Raw genomic sequence first — 23,862 nt, forward strand, 5'->3', positions numbered from 1 at the left:
ACTTAACCTGCAATTAAGAGTACTTAGTGACTTCACACATTTCATGGCATGTGAAGACCAAATTTACTGAAGAAACGGTAAACCCTGAGGATACAGTAAAATCTGTCATTAACGTGGCTTGATAACAGGGAAGGAAATTACCTACAGCTGTTCAACAGCTTAAACACCAATATGTTTAACTATTTTCTGTATTGTGGAATGAATTCAAATCAAATATAGTTAAAGCATTCAAACTATGCATCTTCACAGAGTTAAAACTTACAGGTAGTGGAGGAGCAACAAGTTCAGACAGTAGCCTTTATTTTGTTTCCTTAACTCCCTTAAGTTTTTCCTCCAAGCTTTGGCAACAGAATCTTAATGCCGAGAAACCTTCAACACCTGACAAAATAAGGAGAGGCAAAACTTGTCTAGTATGAGTGAAAGTATAATGAAGGGAGAGGTGAGGGGGCAGGCAGGAGGAGGGATGAAAAAGGTCGTCCACCCAGAAGGTTGGAGGGGTCTGCATGACGAGTGCGCAGCGGGAAAGAGGGGGAGGACCCTCATGAAAAATATTTAAGATGCTCGGGCAGAGGAGAGCTTCACCGAGGAAATAAGACAGAGCCGTTGGTCAAAGGACAGCTCAGCTGGTCAACACTTCTGTTAGCTGCACTAGGCTTGTGCCTTTTTGCTATTTCCAGAGAGAAACTTTCACAGGGACTGACTGCTTTTGACTGCAAGAGCATTCAAAAAAAAAACTAAGATTGTGTAAAGATTTACAATTTTTACACTGAAAAATGGCAAAAATACATGTAAGCATAATGGCTATGGGGATCACACTGCTCTTGTTAGCAGAGACCTGGGCCCAGAATCCCAAGAAGAAGCTGACACCTCCTAAAACCAACAAGGCTCAGTGCTGCGATGAGGTACGCTCTCTCAAAGTTCAGGTGGCCAATCTGACCAGTCTCCTCGAGGAGCTGAGTCACAAGCAGGAGACAGACTTACTGAATGTGGTGAGGCAAATAATGGATCTGGACCAGCAGAACAGGCAGCAAGAAGCCCGGGTCACAGAGGCAGAGAGCAAGTATTCAGAAATCAACAACCGCGTGGAGATCATGCAGCTACAAACCCTACAGTCTGCTACTCAGACTTCATCAGGTGAGCATTAACTTTATTAGGTATGAATTCAGTAATATACTAGCGGGATTTTTCTGTGCTGCTTGTTTAGTATAAGTAAAATGTTCGCATTGTTTTGCCTCAGTTTAATTATGTTTAAGTAATTTAAAATGACAAAATAGTCCTGGACACAAGCTCCAAATGGAAACACATGGTAAAAATGGTCCATCTGTGAGTTTGGTGGATTTCTGATTCGTCTCTTACTTTCTTCAGCCCGCTGAACGGCTGCTGTAAAAATTCCCATTTCTGTTGTTAAACTTATTTGCACACCTGCCCACACATTACAGAAATAACTGATCTTAAGACATACTTCTTTATGCCAGCCTTTTCAGCCTGTCTTATTTTTGTTTTAAATTGATAAGCTCAGTTTTGATGTACTACCTAAGCTTATTTTCACCGGGAAAAGAGCTTATATTGAATTTACAAAAACTTTAACTGTAAGAATTATAAGCCATCATTCACAGGAATGTGAACAGCTACAGCCAAACTACTCTGCACAAGCAAAAGTATATATTTATTGTTGCTGCAAAACACTATAATCAGCCTTGTTTGTAGCTTGGTGTGTTACAGACAACTGCAGTGCACACCGTTATCTGAGCTGCCCGGCATTGAGTCATATGGTCTCCACCATTTAATTTAACCATAAAACATCACTAATCAGCACTGGCTGCTGCAGAGTGGTTAAGCAAGCATTACGTTGTTTATTATTTCAAAACCTTAACTGTGTGGTCTATCAGGGCCACATTACCGACACTGGCAAAGGGAACACAGAGGCCTTTCTTAAAACTTAAGGAAATTAGAGTGAAGAGAGCAGAACAGGAAGGGAAGCAAAGATTAGAATTAGTGGACCCATATCTCACCACGTGTGGAGCTCAAGGCTCCATAGTGATCTCATAGCCCTATTTTTTTTTTTTGCTTTTGGTGGGACTTAAAAGGTCATTTTTTCATACACCCAATAATTCAGATGCTTATAAAGCTGTATTGTATGGCAGTCACACAGCTTCTGCATATGATTTTAACATAACTCAAGCTGTTCTTTCTCCTCAGATGCCATATATGACTGTGCATCACTCTACAGCAAGAACTACAAGATCTCTGGCGAGTACAAACTGCCCAAAGATGAGTTTCTGGGTACACCTGAGCTCAGTGTAAGTTCATCTCATGTTGTGTGTATAGCATGTCTTCTTTGTGTCCATTTTAGTAGAACATAATGAGCTTCCTCCTCCTCCTATTACCGTGTGACAAACGTCGTTTCTATTTTCAGGTTTTTTGTGATATGGAGACAAATGGAGGTGGCTGGACTCTGATTCAAAGGAGAAAGATTGGCCTGACCTCCTTCCACCGTGACTGGAAGCAGTACAAAAGCGGATTTGGATCCATCCGTGGTGACTTCTGGCTGGGCAATGACCACATCTTTCGCCTAACAAGACAGCCCAGTGTGCTCAGGATTGAGATGGAGGTACGTGATGGGAAACATGGCAGTCATATAGGTTTGAACTGAAACACCAGAGAGTATGAGTATGTAATCCTTGCATAAACCATTTCATAGCCATAAGCTAAGGGCATAAACAGAGATTTCAGGAGAGAACCACATAAAACCTACAAGTACTAAGCATAAGAAAATTAACAATAAATCAAACACATTTTAAGAAATGTTAGGCTGTTGGTGATAAACAGTATTCTCAGTTTCTGTAACTGTTCCTCTTTAAATCATGTTATATGAATTTTCCTATCCAGGACTGGGATGGACAGACACGCTATGCTGAGTATGGCTTTTTCACTGTGGGTAATGAGCTCAACAGCTACAAGCTCTTCCTTGCCAACTATAGTGGGAACGCTGGAGACTCCTTGCGCTACCACAACAACACCAACTTCAGCACCATGAACAAGGACAATGACAAATGTGTGGATGACTGTGCTGCCCTGCGCAGAGGTAAATTGCAAAAGCAAACCTTTTCAGAATATAGTGCATCATTTACTGTAGATAATAGACATTCCCTCCAATTAACAATTCGTTTCCCTAACTTCATCCCAGGTGGTTACTGGTACAACTGCTGCACTGACTCCAATCTGAATGGCGTTTTTTACCGCTACGGAGAGCACACAAAGAACACAGATGGGATCACTTGGTACGGCTGGCACGGGCCCAACTACTCCCTCAAGAAAGTGGAGATGAAGGTCCGGCCAGTGGGTTTTCAACCATAAGTGCTTCAGCTGTGCGTTCTGGATCAAGATCATACGAACCCATACCAAGAGATCTCACTAATACCTGTTCAACCAAATGGTGGCTTTCCCTTGCCTGTGAAAGGATAGAAATAGTATGTGATGGTTTGGTTGAACTTAAATCAGATGAATGTGTATTGTTTCTGCCGTGTTTGATTGTAAATTGTAGTTCCTTTTGTGTATTTATCAGTAAAATATTTTATTTTTTAAAAGCTTTAATAGATGCTCTTTTACCACTGTCCCATATGGGTAACTGGATATTGATTCTTTCTCTCTTTTTTCCAGAAAGCACTAGGTTACTTCTTAGTTAAGAGAAGCCATTTATGGGTAGCAGCTAGAGTCAGTCCAGACTGGCCTGGTTGAGCTGTAAATTGTTTAAGACTGGTAACAACTAAAGGCTTGTGGTGAGATGCTGGGATGGGACCAACCACCAAAGTTATTTTCAATAAATTACACTTTTATTTCGTAAACCTTTAATCATTCATGATGGAAATGTGTACTTTGTAAAATGTGTACAGCTCTGTGATTATGTCGTTTTACGTGATAGAAAATAAAAAATATTTTTAACAGAACATGTCTCAAAATCTGCGCTTCACTGCGAAGTTGTGAACTGTTGTAATAAGACAACCACTGAAAGCAAATCAAGGTCTTGTGTTCATTCATGTCCAATAATGGCTACGTATTTGCCTGGAGGCACTGACCTCTGACTCTTAGGTCATCTCCTGACATCCTGGCCAAAGGTCAAAAGGAACCTAAGCCAAACGCAGTAATGAAGACCACACACACGCTCTCGTCTGCCATCTAGTTAAATGCCTCTAGGTTTACTACCTTGAAAACAAAAAGGCCATTTTGCTATTCTTAGAAACAAAAAAAGAATTCCTTAGAATTTGCAAATACCTACAGACAGCGAGCACTGCCTTTACACGGTCAGTTGTCAGTGCATAGATTTTCTTCCTTTCACAAGGTGACACATTCAGTCAGGGGACATGTCTAATTAAAGCTGGACATTTATTTCCTCCCTTTAGAATATATGGCCACAGTAGCATAAGGGGCATTTAAAAAAGGCCTTTGGATGGTGACAAATGACAATGCTTTCTATTTTAAGACTCCAATGTATTTAAATGTGTGTCCCATACAACAACAGTGACCTTAAACGGTAGCAGACAGTGGAAGTGCAACCATAAGAGACCAGATATACCTTTGTTTTCATACAGGGAGCTTTAGTGGTCTGCATGCTTTGTTTGGGAATCTCAGCGTCTGCAAATATATATGTATGTGTTTTTTTTTTGCTGTTTTTTTAAAGTAAAACTTTAGAGAACAGGCCTGCCAAATGTAGCAGTTACTATTAAATGAAGATACTGTGTGAGTGTGAAACTGAGTTAACCGTTGGGCTTAAACCCACCAAAACACAAGAACTACAAACTGAATATAAATTGCGCTATAAAAATGTTTAACTATAATGTTTAGTTCAACTTATTTTTATCTGAAGATTGAGATTTTATGTCAAATTACAACTTTATGCTCCCTGACTCGATCCCTGAAGAAACTGCAATGCAATGAAGTTTTAAGGCCAAAACTAAAGCACACAGTTTGTGACATTCATTCATTCATTCATCTTCTCTACCCGCTTATTCCTGTTAAGGGTCGCGGGGTCTGCTGGAGCCTATCCCAGCTGTCATCGGGCAAGAGGCGATGTACACCCTGGACAGGTTGCCAGTCCATCGCAGGGCTAACACAGAGAGACAGACAACCCTTCACAGTCACATGCACACCTACGGCCAATTTAGAATCACCAATGAACCTAACCAGCATGTCTTTGGACGGTGGGAGGAAGCTGGAGTACCCGGAGAGAACCCACACAGACACGGGGAGAACATGCAAACTCCACACAGAAAGGCCCAGTCGGCCCATGGATTTGAACCCGGGACCTTCTCGCTGTGAGGCATCAGTGCTAACCACCTCGAGTTTGTGACATTATCAAACTGAATTGCATTATATTATTTTCCTACTATTTAGCAACAAAATACTAAAGTTAGGATAAAACTAGATAAATTGCAAGCTACTGTTTTTTTTCCATCGTACAAGTGCTTCTGATATTGTATTTAACCTTTCTTCTCATAACACAAACTATATGAGCAATTAAAAGGTAAAACAGAATAATGCATAAAATGGTGCAAAGGCCAGCTAGCATAAGATAATATTTCTCTCGACAGCTTGCAGCCCTCTCTAAATCTGAACATACTAAACTTTACTTGAAATTCAATTTCAATACATTTCCACAGTGCCCAGTCACATTACTGCTACACATGGCAATAAAACATGGTCCTGATGCAACAATGTCCGGCTCCAGTTGCTGAAGTGGTGGTGGTCATTTACTCTGTACATTAAGGTACACTTCGTTTCTACTGACCTTTATGATACCAGCCCTATATTCCACCAGATACTGTCAGATTCAACCATTCCAAAATAAAAATGAACAGAACAGAACAAAATGACTTGTATCCAAATCCATTTAAAGACACAGCCTAATGGACCAATGACACTGTATGCCAACTGCTCAATTAACAACGTTCCTCTGTTAGAAATAATGGGGAAAATGTGACCAATGTCCTGGCTATATCCAAAGCAATGGTGACAGAGAATACAGTCAAACCACAAACTAATTCTTTTGATTTTCTTAAAACACATTAGTCATACCAGCTACAACTCATAAAATTTGTACCATTATGAGTATGTTACTCATTCAGATTCCAAACCCTGAATTTGAACTTTATGCCCATACACTCAAATCCAAAGAATACTTTCTGAATTAATGACCAAGTCACCTTCAAAGGTAATGACTCATCACTCTAGTACTAAAACAGCAATGACGAAGCCTCCTCGTCGTCAAAAAGTGTGCATCAGCTTTGCAGACCTTTTTTCTAATACGGCCACGACTCAGTAGAACCAGGCTATTGTAGTCTTTTTTGAACACCAGCGTTTAGATATTTTATGGGAAATCCTGGAGAGGTGAGAACCAGATGGGAATATTGAAAACACCAGAGTGCCGGCTCCCATCATTCATCATCATCAAGGCTCCTGAGAAATTGAAAACAGGCCCCAGAGAAACACAAGTCCAGACACTCAGATGAAAAGGAGGCAAGCATCCAATTAGATGCCTGGAAAACAGATTTCTCCATGCCATGCCAAAGGCAGAGAAGGATGAGAAAATGGGATGGAAAAGATGACAGAAGATATCAAAGGGTTATAGGACAGGAAGACATGCACGGTATACTTTCTCTGACTATTTATTTGATAAAAAATTGACTCTCAGGGGGTAGTTTAATTTTTGTTTGAAGGAAAATTATATAATGCAGTAAATGTTAATCACCGTGTTACCTGAACCTACCAAATATGCTAAGTAGACCATTAAACCGTATTCTTTAATTTGCCCTGTTCATCTCAAACAAACAAGTGTTTGCTCAATGAGAGACTGAGTTCTTGCTGTGTTATAATTAAAACCATGTTTTGTTCTGACATTTTCAGACCTCCTACCTGATAAGAGACTCCAAGATGAGGGGAGAGGGACCTTTCTGAAACTCCAGCTCTTTGTAATGCAACGCCTTGGCATAGGCACGACATTTAGCAGCTCTCTCGCCAAGCAGCACAATGCCATTATCATCTCTGAGGGGCAGCGGGCCCTGGAAAAAGAAACACACTGTATAAAGTAGCCAACGTTCTTTCCTAAATAAAATTAAACTTGAATGAACAGTGTGCAATTAGCAGCTTATACCAGTGTTTCCACTGACTCAGAATATCAATTTATATGAGGCCTCACAGTAAGAGCTCCCTGCTGAAATGACACATCATGACCCAATCACAACAGTCTCATCACTTAAAGTAACACTATCGTCACCAATTACCGTGTGCGGTCAAACAGTGGACTAAACAGAAATTCCCATCATGAAACGTGTACTTGAAGTAGTAATGCAACACCTGAGTAACAAAGTAATGGTGTAAATGTTATGACCTGTCCTGTCAAGAGGTATGATGTAACGCAATTTAGGGAAACTTCCCGCTTACAACACACGATCCACTTAAATAAACCATCCTAATGCGCTGAGCCGCAGTTGCTCATGGTGCAGTTACTGTAATTGTGGCCTTTGTAGTTTCACAAAGTATTAGAGCAAATGAGCAGTCTGAGTCTCTCCTTGCATTTGGCTCACTATTTGTGCAGATGCATAAATTCTAATTATGTTTCATGCGCATCTGACTCTGAATACATTAAACTGTAAAAAATAAAAATGGGAAAGTGAAAAAAGTTAACCATTCTCAATATCCAAATGTACAGTGCATTCAAAAAGTACTCAGTACTCTTGACTTTTTGCACACTTAGCTCATACTGTAGGTTTAATTTTAAATGGATAAAATTGACCATCGATTTCCGTTTGAAACTAAATTACCAAAAGTGAAGCCATTTGAATAGTGTCATATCAAGTTACAGTTACAGGGGCACTAGAAGTGATGAATAAAATTAGTGGCTGAATATTTTTGAGTGGGAGTTTGAAATGATATTTTATGGAGAAGGAAAACGTTATTGTATCAGACCTTTAAAATCATCTACTGTGAAGACCTTGAAGTCATAACTCAGCTTACGACATGTGCAATACTTCAGTCTAAACTGTAGAACGGCGATTGTGTGGTTTAAAGTAGATTACTGCTAACCTTGTCGCTGTGCTCCATGAATTCTGCCAAGTTAAGCAGAGTCTGTGTGACCTCAGCAATGTCTTGAGAGGTAAGAGCTAACTCGATGCTGCGGATGAGCTCGTCCTGCTGGTCCTCACTCAGCTCAGACCAACAAGACAGGAAAGCTGCGTTGAACAGGTCCCTATGGATCACAGAAAAATAAATTATAGATGTAAACAGAAGATGCAAAGTGTGTGGCAAAATGTTAAGGGTTTAAAATATTTAAAGTTCAGTGTTTTTTCAAAGTAGAATTTGGTAAAAAATTGTATATAGCTTGTAAACAGAATCACTGTATAACTAGCCAATACTGTTTTGCAGCTCTACTCCTAAAGCTTACAGTATTTTTCAGAAAATATTTACTACAGTTCCAAACAGTCACATCTGGCCATATTGTGAGCAATCAGTCTTGTACTGCTGGTAACTGAGCATCCGCAGCTTTCTAAACACAAGAGGCGTAAAGTACAACTACGGAGCTTCACATTCATTTATGCCTCAACATAAGTAATTATTAGAATGTTTTTAGCTGTTTTGGCTTATCATGGTTGTAGGGCATTTAAAGGCAGAGACAAGAAAGACATTTTATATAGAAGCACTACAGCAAGAATGACGTGAGAGCAGGAAAGATAGATTTAACGGCAGTGCTGTACCTGGCAAGAGGGATATATGTTTGAGCCAGTGACCAGCACGATCGCAGAGCGGGGGAGGATGACTCTTTGAGCAAGACGACACTCAAACGCCTCAGCCACTCCAGCCAGTCATCTTTGGACACCTTCCTGGCAGCACCCCAGGCCTGTAGAGAGAAAGAAATCCTCCCTTTCAGACATCACTGGGAGCAACAGTTTCTCCAGTTTCTGTCACAGGTAATGTGTGTGGGATGATGAGACACACACTAACAATTTTTACTACTGGTTCTCAAAACTTAGTAACAGCAAAAGGTTGCCCTGTGCAGAGTGGAGGAGAAAAGAAAGCACCTAGAATTAGGAAAGAATTCTTACAGAAACCCAAATCAGTGGGAAAAATTAGAGTGCCAAAGTGCCAACTTTGTTATTCAGGGGGTAAAATAAAGATGATGCCCTACTGGCTGCATAACCACACTCCACCATGGTTAAATCTAGAGAGATTGTGTTGCCTCACCCGTTTCACAGGATTTACTGTTCTCAGCTCTTACTAGTGTATTTCCTGATTCATTACACAATCCAGTGGTCTCTCATACACTAGAGACATGATCACAGGTCTGAAAATTTTATGGATGGCGGATTGGTTGATATATAGTTATATATGTATAAAATACCCTATCAAATCAAAAACTGCCAAAACCAGTCGGTAAAGATACTGATAGTTCAACATGATCTGGATACTGAAATATATGAGAAACTTGAGTCATTTGAAATGCACAGCAGCTACAGAACATTCAAAATCAGCTTGGCAAAACAATCTAGGAAAATAAACGTAAGAAGAACAGTGGCAGAAACGCTAAAACAGATTGCTACTTCTTCGGACTGCACGGCCTTGTGCACTGGTCTAAACAGAAGCTCAGCAAAATATTTCCAAATATACTGTAGGTCCTTCATGTGAACCTTGTGGGTTTGCACCAGCATCATTAGGCTGTATGTTCTGGAACTGTCATAGGATATAAGATTACAGGGGGAAAAAAGTCTGACTTGAAATATTGATTTAGATCCTTTGGTGGTAATTCTGGGACTTACAGACGAACATAATATGAAACAGAATACGGTATAATTTGTCAGCCTGCTGGCATTGTATTCAACCTGATACAGAAAAGTACACCAACACACTCGAACCTAATGAATGAGGTGGTGAAATACCTAGAAGATTAAATTCTCTCTGAAACCCAAGAGGAGAATTTTGTCAGATTATTTTCAAATGAAAAGACCAAAGAGTCTTAAGTCTCCACCAGCGTGCCTTCTTCCTACACTAAGGAGAGGTACACAGGCCAGCTGGTGATATGATTTGTGATGGTTGTCATGTTTTGTAAAATATTTACAGATGATAAATATAGAAAAGGATTGCCTTGTTTAGTGTTTGGATGATGGTGGTGAAGGGCACCGTGTAATGTGCTAGTCCATATATTAATCTCCCGCAAGTCTTCAGACCACACCATATAAATTGCATCGTATTGCTGCTCATCAATGGGCCCTTGTGCCTCACAAGGCAGCATCTGTACTCACTGTTCTTGTGCTCATGTGTTGAGGTTTTTGCTTTAATTTATTTCTGGTCTGTTGACTCATATGGCATCACCACAATTAAAGTACGTGCCTGTACTCACGACTGTTTACTGTACACAATAGAAACACCCGCAACAAAACCTGAGAAACAAACACTGGGCTTGTGTGTGTAATCTTTTACCAGGAAATATAAATCCAAATCAAGCTTTAAAAGAGAAAAATGAAAATTATTTCCTCTGACCTTCTGAAGTGCAGTCGTGCTGACATGAAGCTTCTTCATAGGCCCTGCCTCGACAGGCCCGCTGACCAGAGTGTCACCTTTGTTACCACGAAGCTGGCGATGTTGAAAGATTAGGGGGTCCTCTTCCTCCTCTGCCAGAGTATAGCCCTGTAACAGCCACAAACACATGCACGGGCCACACACACAGCCCAAACACACACAGACTGTTGAGACGGGCCTCAAAACATGCTTTACAAAAGACAAAGCACATTTCCCTTCTGAGGAAGTGTTGATAAACAGAGCATGTTAAGGACTTGTTTATATTTCACGGTACACAAAATGTTTATTTATGATTATGCCATTTATTTCTTGTCCATGTGCAGCAACTTTGTGTCATGAATGATTTTGATTTATGGGTCTGACTGGGATACAGGCAAAGACCAACGGAAACATGCGTGGTGGAAATGTTTGAAGGGTTATCATGCTAGTCTGGATATACAGTACTGGAGGGACTTACCTTGACAATGCGACATATGAGTATGTCATAACGCTGGTGGTTGATCCTGTGCTTCAGCATCACTTTGTTCACCATGGGGATGAAGATCTGGTACTGAAAATAAGAGGGAAGGAACAGTAAATAAAAGGGTGTGTGTGGTTTCGTCATGCTACTGCTTTCCTTTCACTATAAAGTAAATAACTAGGTATCGTGCACTTTTATCAACCCCTGGAAGTCTAAGATCAAAAGCTTCCCCTTCACGGTAGCTGGCAGGCATGGCTGCATGTGGTTCTGAGGTTAGGCCTCAAAGCGATACAAGAGCTTAGGGATAAGAGAAGGAAAAGCTTGGGACGGGAGGCAGGGGTAAGTGTGACCTCATCCACACTCATAAACACCACCCCCCGTCGCCTAACGGTCAATGACATCAGCAGTCTGGCAGGAAGTAATAAAGACTTGGGGGACGTGGGCTACTAAACTCCAGTTCATGTGAAGCCAACAGTAGGAAAGCTGGAAGTAGTCTAATCAATAATAGCTACATCTAAAGGAGGCCCGAGGGACAGCTATGGCTACCTTCTTGCCCAGCTGGAATACTAAAGAGGACAGGGTGTCCATGGAGGTGGAGCGCAGCTCAGGCGTGCTGTCAAGAGTCCGGACAATGGGGTGGATAATGCGTGAAGCATAGTCTGTGAAGTCCAGGGACTCAGTCAGCCGGTCGAGTGTCTCCAAGGCAACTCTGGGCCACAGAGGGAAAACAGAAAATTCAGATTCAATGCCTGCTCCAAAACACTTTTATAAACAGCTAGGAACAAACGTAAAAAGTTGACATTTTTGCCAGTTGGCTTTTTCTTTTTTTTTTTAAAATGCACCTAGAATGTTCAGCTGTGAAGAAGAAACCAGTAAAATACTCTCTTTGTTCTTTATCACAGAGCTATTGGAATTATTTTTTTCCTCTTTTCTGTGGTGTAAGTGTAGTCCACAGCTGCAATCACATTTCCAATAAATCAATAAATCCCACTGCGGAATCACGTCCTTCTCTAAAACTACATGAGCACAGCCATGTGTACTACTGACTTGCGGGCCTGCAGCGGCACATCAGGGGCATCAAACAGCTTGACAATTGGAGGCAGCAACAAGTGGAGGTAGTCATCTAGGTTGGCACCAAACAGCTGGATGGCGTTGAGGAGCTGAAGAAGAGAGCACACACAGTTCAATACCACATGCCGCTACACTAAAAACACGGGCTGGTTTTAATGAGCTTGTTATTGTTAAATGTTTTTTCCTCAGGAGCTCTAAAAGAAAAACAGGATGGTGTTTTATTTCTGCAAGGTGCTGGCACACATGCAAAGCTTTCAGGAAAATTATACATGGCAATGAGTGAGCAAGTGAGTGCAGTATAATGATGACGAACAATATACAAAGTGCTCTGATGCTACAAATAGGGATTAATACAAACACAAAACTATATAAAGAAACACACCATGTGGGATGTGCTGCTGAGCCAGCACTGTACAATAAGGGAAAATGCCTGTCAGGTTGTTGGTCTATGACTGTAATACAATTTAGTGCATTTTTGTACTATCATGGAATATACAAAGTTGAAACAAAATGTCAGATGCATTTGAGCTTCCTTCCAGACTTTAAACATTTTGTAATTTATGCTGTATGTGTTTCCAACCGTTCCTACTGTTGCTACTACTGCTCCTACTGAGTAGCGAGACAATATCCAGTTGTTTGTTGGCTGCTTTATAAATCTGACAAGTTTTAAAAGCAGTAAAGAGAAATTTCTGTCTAGACTAACATTAAATATAAAGACTAATTATAAAAGATTTTTAAGAAAAGTATTTTTGCATAAAAATGTTTCTTACCTTTAGCGTTTTGAATCTAAAAGTGATTTCATCTTATTACTTTGTACTAATTTAAATTGTGTCTCAATTCTGACATCAATTTTTACGTTAACACCTACGCCATGTATTGTGAGGTCATGGTGACCTTTTACCACCAAAGAACAGGTTGTATGTAATTACAAATGGATAACCCGAAAACATAATGCCTCCAGGTACAGCTGTCGCCGGCACGCAGGCATAAAAATAGACAACAGATAGATGGATAGATAAATGCTTTATTGGTCCCGTGGGAAATTTGGCAATACCGGTGTGTGATGCTACACAGTATCATTAAAAGAAGCTACTGTGCAGTTTCAAGGTTACTTAGCCCTCTTTCTAATACTGGAGGCTGTTCTTGGTCACACAAATAACCCCAGCTTCAGGTTCTTTTCTGTGCTCTTTACAGTCTGGCTTTGGTCCATTATTTCTGGCAGGCAAAGCAATACCTACATCAAGAGGGTTTGGTTAAACGTTTTAGTGACTAGACTGAGAAATATACTATAAGACTATTTAAGATAAAGTCCCCATTGGTTTTGAAAATAATAAATACATACATATGGGTCTTATTCAAATACAATAAACTGGACTTTGACAGAAGTCAACATATCAAATACAGTAGTTTGATCAAGGGCCAATTACACTATGCATTTTTATTTTCCCTAAGCTGGCTGCAGAGCTGACAACTGTGAGAGACATATGATATATCTATTCCAAATGGTGCCAATGTGACCTTGTCAAAGTTTTAGAAACCAATTCTCACAATATGATACGCTTTGAAACACATCGGCAAGAAACTACAATTCACTCAGCGACACTGACGTTGGCTAACTTTGCGCTTTCTGGCGTAACAAGCAGGATGCTGCTAATGCAAATTATGTTACTCATATATGATTACCTTCCTGTAATCTGGTGGTTCATACCAATTTAAGTTCTACATAATGCATTCATGTCATCCCGATGACTGACACTAGCACCACTGCTAAGATGGAAGAGAAATGGAAGCTTTTATTATCATTCCAGTGAAAAGGTTAATGGAATACTACATCAGTGTATTTGTAATCAGAAAACACAGACAAGTCTATCAGAGTGCTCACATATACGCTACCGGTCAAAAGTTTTAGAACACCATACTTTTTCCAGTTTTTTACTGAAAATTATTCAGTTTAGTGTCTCATTGCACTCTGAAATGAAAGCATGGAACAAATAAGCTATTTGAGTTGAAAAATAAATCATGGAATCAATTTATAGACCAAAATGTATTCTAAACTTTTGACTCATCAAAGTAGCCACCTTTGGCAGATATAACAGCTGAACACACTCGTGGCATTCTTTCTACAATAGAAATCAAATATTCTTCAGAAAGTTCTTCCCAAGTCTGTTGCAGAAGTTCTCATAAATGTGTGGCACTTGTAGGTTGCTTGGCTTTCACTCTTCTGTCCAGTTCATCCCAAACAAGCTCGATGGGGTTCAAGTCTGGAGACTGTGCTGGCCACTCCATGTTTTCAAGCTTACCATCTTGTTCTTTTTTCCTGAGGTAGTTCTGGCATAGCTTGGACTTGTGTTTTGGGTCATTATCTTGCTGTAGGATGGACCTCTGACCAACTAGGCGCATACCAGAGGGTATTGCATGGCGCTGCAGAATGCTGTGGTAGCCGTTTTGGTTCAGGGTGCCTCTCACTCTGTACAAGTCACTGACCCTGGATCCAGCAAAACAGCCCCAGACCATCCCACTTCCTCCTCCATGTTTGACAGTTGATGTCACACACTGTGGAACCATCCTCTCGCCTACTCGACGGCGTACAAAGATCCTGCGTGATGAACCGAAGATTTGAAATTTTGATTCATCAGTCCATAATACCTTCTTCCAGTCTTCAGTAGTCCAATGGAGGTGTTTCATGGCCCAGGGAGACTCTTTGTCTTAGTCTGACATCTTAGCAATGGCTTTCTTGCTGCAACTCGTCCTGTCAAACCTGCAGCTCCAAGTCTTCTCTTCACAGCTGAAACTGAGACTTGCTTACTACGACCACTATTAAGCTGTGCTTGAAGCTGTTGTCCTGTGAGCCGCCTATCATGCAAGCTGTTAACTCTCAGAAACTTGTCCTCTGATTCAGTTGAGGCTTTGGGTCTGCCAGACCTCTTCCTGTCAGAGTTTCCCCCAGTTTCTGAGTGCCTTTTGATGGTGAAGAAAACTGTACTCACTGACACCTTGACTTTCTTTTCCTGGAGGAAAGACCTACACATCATGGAGTGTTATGATGGTCTGTCTCTCTTCCATTGTTAATTGCCTTTTTCTCGCCATTTTTGTAGCAACACACTACTTTCTGCAGTACAATACTGTTCACCTGATGCTCATGAGGGTCTGGTACCACAGTGTGTTCCAACACTGCTTTTATGCAGACAGAGGGGGTTGTAAGTAACCAAGAAAAGTTGGAACACCTGTAGGAATTAGTAGCACCACCTTTCAAGGCTGATTCAACCTTCATTGCTGCAGAACAGCTTTAAATTGTTAACCCACTTTGTGTTCCCTGAAAGAGGCCTTTATGTATAATTCTGAAATGTACATTATTTTTCAGTTTTGGGTAACCAAACCTTTTTATTTAACCTCTGGCTGTTCAGTACTTACCTTTGTACCATTTCAAGCTATTCATTGGACTTGCACGACTTGAATTGCAATAAATAACTGGAAGAATTAGAGTGTTCTAAAACTTTTGACCGGTAGTGTATATATTTCCTAGTCACAGTATTGACACTGGCAAAAAACGAACGGACAGAAGCATTTTTTGTCCTGTCTTCTGTAAAGTCAATTCTCTTCATTGATTTATCACTATGGTTGCAATATTAAAGGAGGATTTTTGGTTGTGTTGTGTGGAGACTGTGTGCACAGGGTGGGTGGATACACGGTGGTCTTAAAGGATGACGTATGTTTCTGGCAAGAAACTCAACCCAGCCCCCAACAGACAGCATGACCACTTCTGCTTTCTTCCCCACACCTCCACCCCGTGTCTAAAGTACACACGGCGAGACAGCAGGAAGCTGAGGTGGAGGTGTATAAATGTGTGTGCGTGTGGTGCTGGGCAGAAACGCTTCTTGAAATGATGGAAGCGTGTTATTCTTTTCTTCTCCTGTGGACCAGAGGGTAACCCGATTCCCACTTCCCCCATTTCATGACCCCCAGCCTGTGCTAAAGATTAGGCTCCAGACCCAGACCAGAGTTATAGACTATCCAGAATGTGGGCTGCTGGATTATTTTATGCTGTAGGCTTTGAAATAAAACAGCACCAGATGAGAGAGGACTAAATGACTGTGCTCCCTATGATTCTGTCTTTGTGGTCTATGCCCAAAGCATGATTTAAGATTTGAAGGAAAGCCCTGACAACTACTGGCAGCAGTGGCTGAAACATGAGAATGTGTTAGTTACAGGTCTATGTTGTCTTTGAACTGCTTTAGAACAAGCAAATGGCTTAGATCTCAATGTTCTTGATGGATATTGATGGAAACCACCTACAGAAAACAGAACCCAAAGAAGTCAACTGTGAGGTGAGCTACTGTACTTTCTGTCAGAGCAGTGACACAAAATCTTATGTGATCTTTTAAATCTAATTTTTTCAACACTAACTGCCAGAGAAGCTTTCAAATGTCAGGCTGAGCTATCAACTCTGACCTAAAAAGAAAGAAAATCTATGACAAATCTATTACTTGAGGCCCTTGTGCATATTACCTCTGTTAGTGATTATGGACTCCACAGTTGAATTCTTCTCTATTATATTATGTTCATATTGTAAACATACAGACCATATACAATTATTTCACAGCTTGTGTTGATAACCACTTAAAGCGCATCTAAATGTCAGTCATTTTTCCTGTTTCCTGTACAGTCCATTGTACACATGGACAGAGTTTGCCAATTTATATGCAGTGGTCAGAGAGAAATAGGGAAAAGAATGGGTCAGACCAAAACTGACTTTGTAGACAGGCTCCAACATTTCTCTTATTTGCTAAGTTTCTTAACACAAATGACTAATTAATGGGGTAAATCAAGGATTATTGTATCTTAAATATTCCATAGGATATGTTTAAATCTCTAGTCAGTATTTTGCTTTGACATTGATGTAATGATAGCATGATTTCAGTAACTGTAACAACTAACTCATCTGGGATAGAACAACTGCTGTCCCTAACAACTTTATTAATATTCTTTATCAAACTGTCATGTAACATCATCAGCTATATGTTGCATTTGTATCACCATCAAATTCTACATGAACGCTTTAGTCAGATGTATGTATTTATGACAGATGTATATTTATCTCGTTCCTCCAGCTGTTCTTTTTCTGTCTCTACCCTGCTGGCCTCAAGCACATGGGTCAATCCATATGAGCTGGGTTCTGCTCGAGGTTTCTTCCTGTTAAAAGGGAGTCTTTCCTTGCCACCGTCACCTTCATGCTTGCTCTGGGGGTTTCAGGCCGGATGTTGTGAAAGCGTATTTATATTGTTATTGACGCTGTATAAATAAAACTGAATTGAATTGAATTTATCAGTTTAATCTAGGGTTATCGAAATTAACATATTAATGCAAATCACTTTTAACTGCGTTAATTAGAGAATGTGTGCACGTTCTATGATTTGAGCCCTGGCACACAGTTTGAAAAAACAGGAAATGATGCAGAGGCAGCACCATGTATGGCAAGCAGAAACAAAAACTTTCCTGAGCAGAAATGGACAAACACAAGGGTCCTTCACATGTCAAGCTCTGCTGCAAAGCCCTGCCAGATGGCTCACCCAACAAGAACAAAGCCAACCTGCATTCACTCTCAACCCAGACCAAGCCTTCACCACAGTCCCAAATACCATCCGTTCGCACACAATGCTAAGAGCCCTCCTCCAGCTCACAAAAGTCAAACAGCCCTCACCGCAGATGCACCGTGCAGTACTTTTAAGTTATTTTGGAGAATATTCTGGACAGTATTTGTCATTCTGTTGAACTGTTATAGTAAACATATATTTGCATAAAGCAAGCATATTTATCTCCTCACATTTCAGTGTTAAAAACTTCAACAGTATTATTCACTAATTAATATTTTAATTGACTGACAGCCCTAGTTTAATCACATTACTAAGTAAAATCAAAGTATAGGTATTAAACCTGTTCCTTAGGACTCAAAAGCCTGCTGCCATCTGACGTACTCATGCACACACTGGTGAAACAGACACTGCCCAAAATGTCGGATTTAAAAATAATGTGATACTTCAGCACACTGTCATCAACAAATAGTATTTTAAAATGTGATCAGCCAAATAGAAAAAGGGGCTGATGTACCAGAAATGCAAACATGAAGAAACCTCTATTATATTGATATTTATGCTACAGTAAGGTTCCTCAGCACATTATCAGATGTGTTTAAACAGAACTAAATACCTGCTATTAATGTCAATTAGAAGAAGAGAACCGGAAATAAGATTTGAACTAAGACCATATAAGGAAACACAGAGAAATCAGGGATTACAAGTTCATAAACCACGGTCTCTCTTATAATGGTGTTGAATGGTACCTGAAATGAAATATAGCGCCAAGAAGGCACCAGCAGGCAGGCAGTTCGATCAGATTTTTAGATGACTTGATTGCTTTTTATTTCACCATTAATCAGTGTCCAAGCAATGTCTTTTGTCTGTTAATCCTCTGTGAAAGCCCTTTTTAGACCACACTTTGAGCACAATTTTAATTCCAGTTTTATTAAATCCATTTCTGTAACCTCTAGATTTGCTTTTAAATGTTTTTATTTAATTTTTAAGTTCTGTAACCTCTAGATTTGCTTTTAAATGTTTTTATTTAATTTTTTTTTCAATGGAATTTTTCAGTTTATGATGCCTTTTGTTATCACTGATTTATTCAAGTTTTCTTATCCCTGTGACTGAGTTATAATTTCTGTGTCGAAGTTAATGGCTTGAGCAGTAATTTCTGGGGCATAAAATCAAGAACATTTTATTGGTTTGTCATATTGTTTGAAAAATAACTTCTAAACACAACTTTTGCAGCTCTGGAAAGCAATACAAAACTTGCTCAACCACTCTCACTCAATCTGGGACTGACAGATTTTTTTCTGCATTATCAGTTCTCACTGTCGAGCTAGCCTTCAATATTATACACAATTACAGTGTAAGTTCATGGAAAACACAGTACAAAAAATACATCATTCTGGTCAGATCAAGTGATGCTTTTGTTCATGCGACTCACTTTGATGGTGACACTGCGTCCGGTGCTGTTGTCGTGCATGAAGACACGTAGCATGTGTGGGATGAGCTGAGGCAAATAGAGTTTGAACTCTCCACCCAGCGCCACTACGATCTGCTCAATCAGAAGGATGATGGTGTTCTGCATGGGGTTGTTTGGTGTCCAGTACTCCTAAAGCACAGATCACAATATGCTGGTATTAATTACAATAACTTTATATGTAACATTTCTTTTATTACTTACAGTAGATAAAACAAGTAACTCATAAAATAACACAAATAACTAAAAATTATTTTGGACAAAGTAAAGCCATAAAAAACTTGTCTTGAACTAAGTTCATAGATTCCAAAATGTTCAGGTTCATTTTTTCTGTTTTCTTTCTGTGTTTTTTTTCCTCCAACGAGCAGCTTCGAGCTATTGTTCTTGAATAGAATCTTTGACTGACGTGCCCATCCATCCCCAGCCTGTGATATTTTTTTCTGCCAGGATCTGTACTGCTTTTTTGAATAACCATTGACTGTATAGTAAATAACTCAAATGTTTGTGAGGATCAGCTGCTTCTGCGATACCGGATTCTCTTTCAGCGGCACCAGCCATGCTGGATGCCGTAAATCACACGCCGGCTGTCGTAGAACTTTTTTTTTTTTCTCCTGAACTGTGGTGAACCTTGTTATTTCCCTCCAGTTTGAGCGAAACTCACGTCTATGAAAAATGATGCGTTCAGTTCACAGTTCACAAAAATATGAACGTGTTCAAGCACAACACTGACAATCTTTAATACGTTTTTAATTCCTTGCATTGGATCCTTAGCACGCATTGATTGCCTGAAGTCTGGAACACATGAGATCACCAAAGAATGGGTTTCCTGCCTTGTCATGCTTTCTCAAGCCTTTTCTGCATCTGTCCTTGGTTGTTATTTGTTTGTGGGACCTTCTGTCTTTCGCTTCAGAAAATGAAATGCAGCTCAGTCTGCTTGAGATCAGGTGAATGACTCAGCCAGCTGAATATTCTTATTTTTTACCATCAACAACTCACGGGCTGCCTTCACAGTATGTTTAGTCATGTCCATCTGAACAGTGAGGTGACACCCAATCAACATAGGTGAACACTTTAGCATTTGCTTAATGAAGGGATATCATCACCCATTCATGAAACAGCTTCTGAGTCAAATGCCCAATCACTCTGAGCCCCTGAAAATAGGACTGAGTCTGAAGCTGGTTGTAATACCTAAACCCTTCCTCCAGTATGAATAACTCAAATAAAAGTTAAAAATGACGTGTCTGTGTCCAAAGTGTATATGTATGTCCTAAATAATTTTGACTTGGATTAAATCAAGTCCAGTTTCTGAAAAAACATTTTTACGGTTTTCAGAAGGTACGTCCAAGGCACTTAGCATAAAGCACTACGTCATCCACCTCCTACTACTATAAACCTGATGTTTTCTGTGGGTCTGTAGAATTGGGTCAAAGTGTGTTTCCATCCATAAGCTGAGTGTGAGTGAAATATCTGGACAGGCTGTCCTCTGGAAATACAAAACCTTCATGTGCCAAAGGCAGAGAGCCACAATACGAGATGGCAAGGAATGAAGACAATTTCCTGTCAACGGGGATTGACATTGTGTGAGTGTGTGTAGATTATGAGATCCTTTTAACATCCAGGCAGGGACACTGTGTATATTAGAAATAATAGCAACTGGACCTGAAGTCACGCAATACGTCAATCAGTCAATGGGCTTCAGCTGTGAGATCTGGCAAAGGTGTTTTGTCAGTGACCAGAGGTCTCAAACAGCCCCCAACTTCCTGCTTTCCCTGCCTGTGGCAGCTGACTAGAGAGCAAGTGAGAGTATTTCCTGAATGGCTATTCCAGCCCCTTCATCTGGATGCAGGAGCTGAACTGAAGTAAAAATGAATAGATTCTTTGTTTCACTTGCCATTTATTAACTCACTTGGACTTGAGGCGCAGTGATTCAGTTCTCTCAATAATTTCCACCAGGAGTTACCGCCATTGCAGGAGTTTCGATAACAGTGTGACCAAGATTCCGACACAGGGACAGTCATATGATATTTTGTGCCTTGCTGTATAATTATGTGCCAGACAACTGTGTTTGTGCAAGTGCAGGGGCTATGGTTTTAACAGTGTTTCCATATCATGTGATAAGTGTCATGAGTCATCAGCAGTGTTCTAAAATATTCAATTAGTCAGTATGACTGGAAACATCTAGCACTGCATTTGGAAGGTGTCATTCTAGACAATGAGCCATACTAAAATTGTGAATAAAAAGAATATTATCTAAATATGAATAATATGATTTCCTCATTCTATTTAATCTTGTTAGTTAAGTACCAAACCACGCATTAGGTGTTTCTTTGGTGACATGAGGCCAGACGTCATCCAGGGGCCCTGAACACTTTACTATGAAAGAGGAAGGTGGGGAGTGTGACTGAGTGAAATTAAGAGTTTGCAGCTGTTTGCTGCTCCACAAGAAAATACGAGAGGCTGTATGATTGGTGTTAAGAGAGTAGGGTCGGGAGGGCCTTGTTGACACGGTTACTCACTCTGATGAGGGTGAAGATGTCGTCCATGTAAGGTCGAATGTGAATTTTGACAAAGCACACCACCATTCCCATCTGCTGGAAGAGGAACTGGAGGACAACAGGAACACAGTGAGGAAAGAGAGTAGAAGAATTGCTTTGAGAAGAACCTGACATTATTAACCTCTTTCCTCTTCATCCGAACTGATGCCTACCTCTCGAATACTGGCATCACAGACCCGGATGACATTGAGGAAGGTGGGCATGACCTGGGGTAGGAACTGGACACACTTGAGGCCCAGAGACTTGAAGATGAAGGTGACGGCCTGGACTACCATAGTATGGTGGTTGGAGAGTGAGGGATCTCTCAGGATGCGCATTAAAGTGACGATTGCCACTGCAGGGTAAAACTCATCCAGGGGCAGGTTGCCCATGTTAACAAGCATTTCACTGGTGCTGTAATCCGCTGCGAGGAGAAAAAATAGAGATACAGTTTAGAAGCATTATATATGCATATATGTGTGTGTGTATGTATATATATATATATATTATATATAATAACAGCATGTATCTTAAAACCAAAAGTCGTTCATTTAAACAACCGCAATCAGTTCCAAATGTGATTGTGACATTACAGGCACTGGAGTTTATTTCAAGACAATAAATCCAATTTCATCTAGAACTTTACCAGCCAAACACCTGTGACAACAGTAACATGCTGATTGGTGAGGAGAGACAGTTCAGAGTTCTGATCAACTAATCAATAAGAATTGTTGTCTTCGTTTCATCACAGAATGACACTTGACTGGAGTAGTTGATGACTTTGACTTGTGTGGTTCCAGTAACAGCTCAGAAAAGAGAATGTAACAGTCAGAATAAGCTATTCTCTTTTGGAGCACTTTTTATCTTGTTGTGACACAGTGATGCAATGCTGCATAATGTGGGTTCATTCTGTTTCAGTCTGATGCATTCCAGTACTCAAATGAACCAGTTCGTTCTGTGCTACAGAAAATTTACGCTAAATGCCCTGCTAAGGCTGAGTTCAGAGTAGTACTGTGTGAAAAAATAAAGCCCCTCATTCAATTCAGACCTCGCAATGTGGCAGACATTGGGGAGCCTGGCTCCAAACTTTTGAAGTTTGGGCAAATTTTGCCAAACACAACACAACAGCCTCTGTCTAAATATCACCATACACAATCGGCACATGCTCACATTCCTCTTAGATTAAAGCTGAACTGTATACTAAGGAACCCTATGAGGGCTCCAGCAGTGAAGCCCAGAATTAGAGAGCACATTGCCTAAAATAAACAAAGAAATAGAGTAGGTCTGTTCAAATTGTACTAGACCCATTCCTTTTTAAACTGTTTTATTCGTGTTTTTTGTAACAGGCAATGCAAATGGGGATTCACCCCCCATTTATCCATGCAGGGCTATTGTATTTTACGAGGCATCTGAGAAAACAAATGTCTGGTTTTACTCTACAGTATGGTTTCAGCTGCTCCAGTTGTGTTCCTTCAGACTGTGAAGACACAACAGACCGGCGAAAAGTTTGGAGGCTTTAGAGGGTAGCTTTACTTTTGGATCTTTTATTACTCCAGCCTTCAACAAGTCAGATTAACGACGATAATAGATGGCTCTACATCTGCATCTTTATAGGCCACAAACAGTCATCAGTGTGGCTAAGTGAGGCAGCAGTACTGTAGTAATTCAGGCCTCAGTTGCATAGGACAAAAATGAACTGTTCCCTATCCAAATACGGCAAGTTACTAAAATGGCATATGCAGCATTTTATCAGTTTTATGATCCATAGGTTCTGTATTGATGCAGTTGGTCATATTTCAAGTCAGATGAGAAGACAGAGCAAGCCAGTGTCCTCCCACTTAACAAAAAAAATTGCTGCTTAAGACAGTAGCGCTCCAGACAGTGACCGAGAAAAATCTGCCAATAGATATATAGCCTTCAGCTCCGGTCACAGTCCATTTATCTGGAGAACAAACTGGTAAAACGTTTACCATTTTGTCCAAGGTCACATTGTGAGACATATGACTAGATCAGATGAGAGGAGACCCGCAGTCTCCAGAAATAATGCACACGACGAAAGACAGATGCACATTTTCATTGTCATTTTTTTAGAATAATTTAAAAACTATGAGATTTATCTGTTTTTAGCACTGGTATCTAACAGTCAGAGTAGTGGGAGCAAGAAAGACCGGGTTT

At 40.3% G+C, this 23,862-nt stretch overlaps 2 protein-coding genes across 3 annotated transcripts in view; one reads left to right on the plus strand and one right to left on the minus strand.

Moving 5' to 3' along the window:
• mtor (mechanistic target of rapamycin kinase) overlaps nucleotides 1-23,862 on the minus strand; it is an 85,909-nt gene that overhangs the window by 48,772 nt on the left and 13,275 nt on the right. For both annotated transcript variants that reach the window (XM_084553183.1, XM_084553184.1), the window contains 10 exons: nucleotides 21,861-22,111; nucleotides 21,670-21,756; nucleotides 19,118-19,285; nucleotides 12,074-12,186; nucleotides 11,573-11,735; nucleotides 11,024-11,116; nucleotides 10,528-10,674; nucleotides 8,748-8,890; nucleotides 8,080-8,242; nucleotides 6,910-7,055 (listed from right to left, as the gene is read on the minus strand). In XM_084553183.1, the coding sequence (XP_084409309.1) occupies nucleotides 6,910-7,055; nucleotides 8,080-8,242; nucleotides 8,748-8,890; nucleotides 10,528-10,674; nucleotides 11,024-11,116; nucleotides 11,573-11,735; nucleotides 12,074-12,186; nucleotides 19,118-19,285; nucleotides 21,670-21,756; nucleotides 21,861-22,111 (1,474 nt within the window). The remainder of the gene's footprint in view (nucleotides 1-6,909; nucleotides 7,056-8,079; nucleotides 8,243-8,747; nucleotides 8,891-10,527; nucleotides 10,675-11,023; nucleotides 11,117-11,572; nucleotides 11,736-12,073; nucleotides 12,187-19,117; nucleotides 19,286-21,669; nucleotides 21,757-21,860; nucleotides 22,112-23,862) is intronic.
• angptl7 (angiopoietin-like 7) lies at nucleotides 524-4,782 on the plus strand. The gene is made up of 5 exons (XM_084553404.1): nucleotides 524-1,134; nucleotides 2,200-2,300; nucleotides 2,417-2,611; nucleotides 2,890-3,085; nucleotides 3,188-4,782. Exons 1-5 carry the CDS (start codon nucleotides 774-776, stop codon nucleotides 3,355-3,357), a joined length of 1,023 nt encoding a protein of 340 aa, XP_084409530.1. The 5' UTR covers nucleotides 524-773; the 3' UTR covers nucleotides 3,358-4,782.

This window comes from Chelon labrosus (genome assembly GCF_963514085.1).
Source record: "Chelon labrosus genome assembly, chromosome: 10".
Taxonomy (NCBI): Eukaryota; Metazoa; Chordata; class Actinopteri; order Mugiliformes; family Mugilidae; genus Chelon; species Chelon labrosus.

Coding starts and splice junctions, on each gene's coding strand:
- angptl7 (XM_084553404.1), top strand. CDS start 774: ATGGCAAAAATACATGTAAGCATAATGGCTATGGGGATCACACTGCTC. Junction 2,612..2,889: donor TGCTCAGGATTGAGATGGAG/GTACGTGATGGG, acceptor TTTCCTATCCAG/GACTGGGATGGACAGACACG. Junction 3,086..3,187: donor CTGTGCTGCCCTGCGCAGAG/GTAAATTGCAAA, acceptor ACTTCATCCCAG/GTGGTTACTGGTACAACTGC.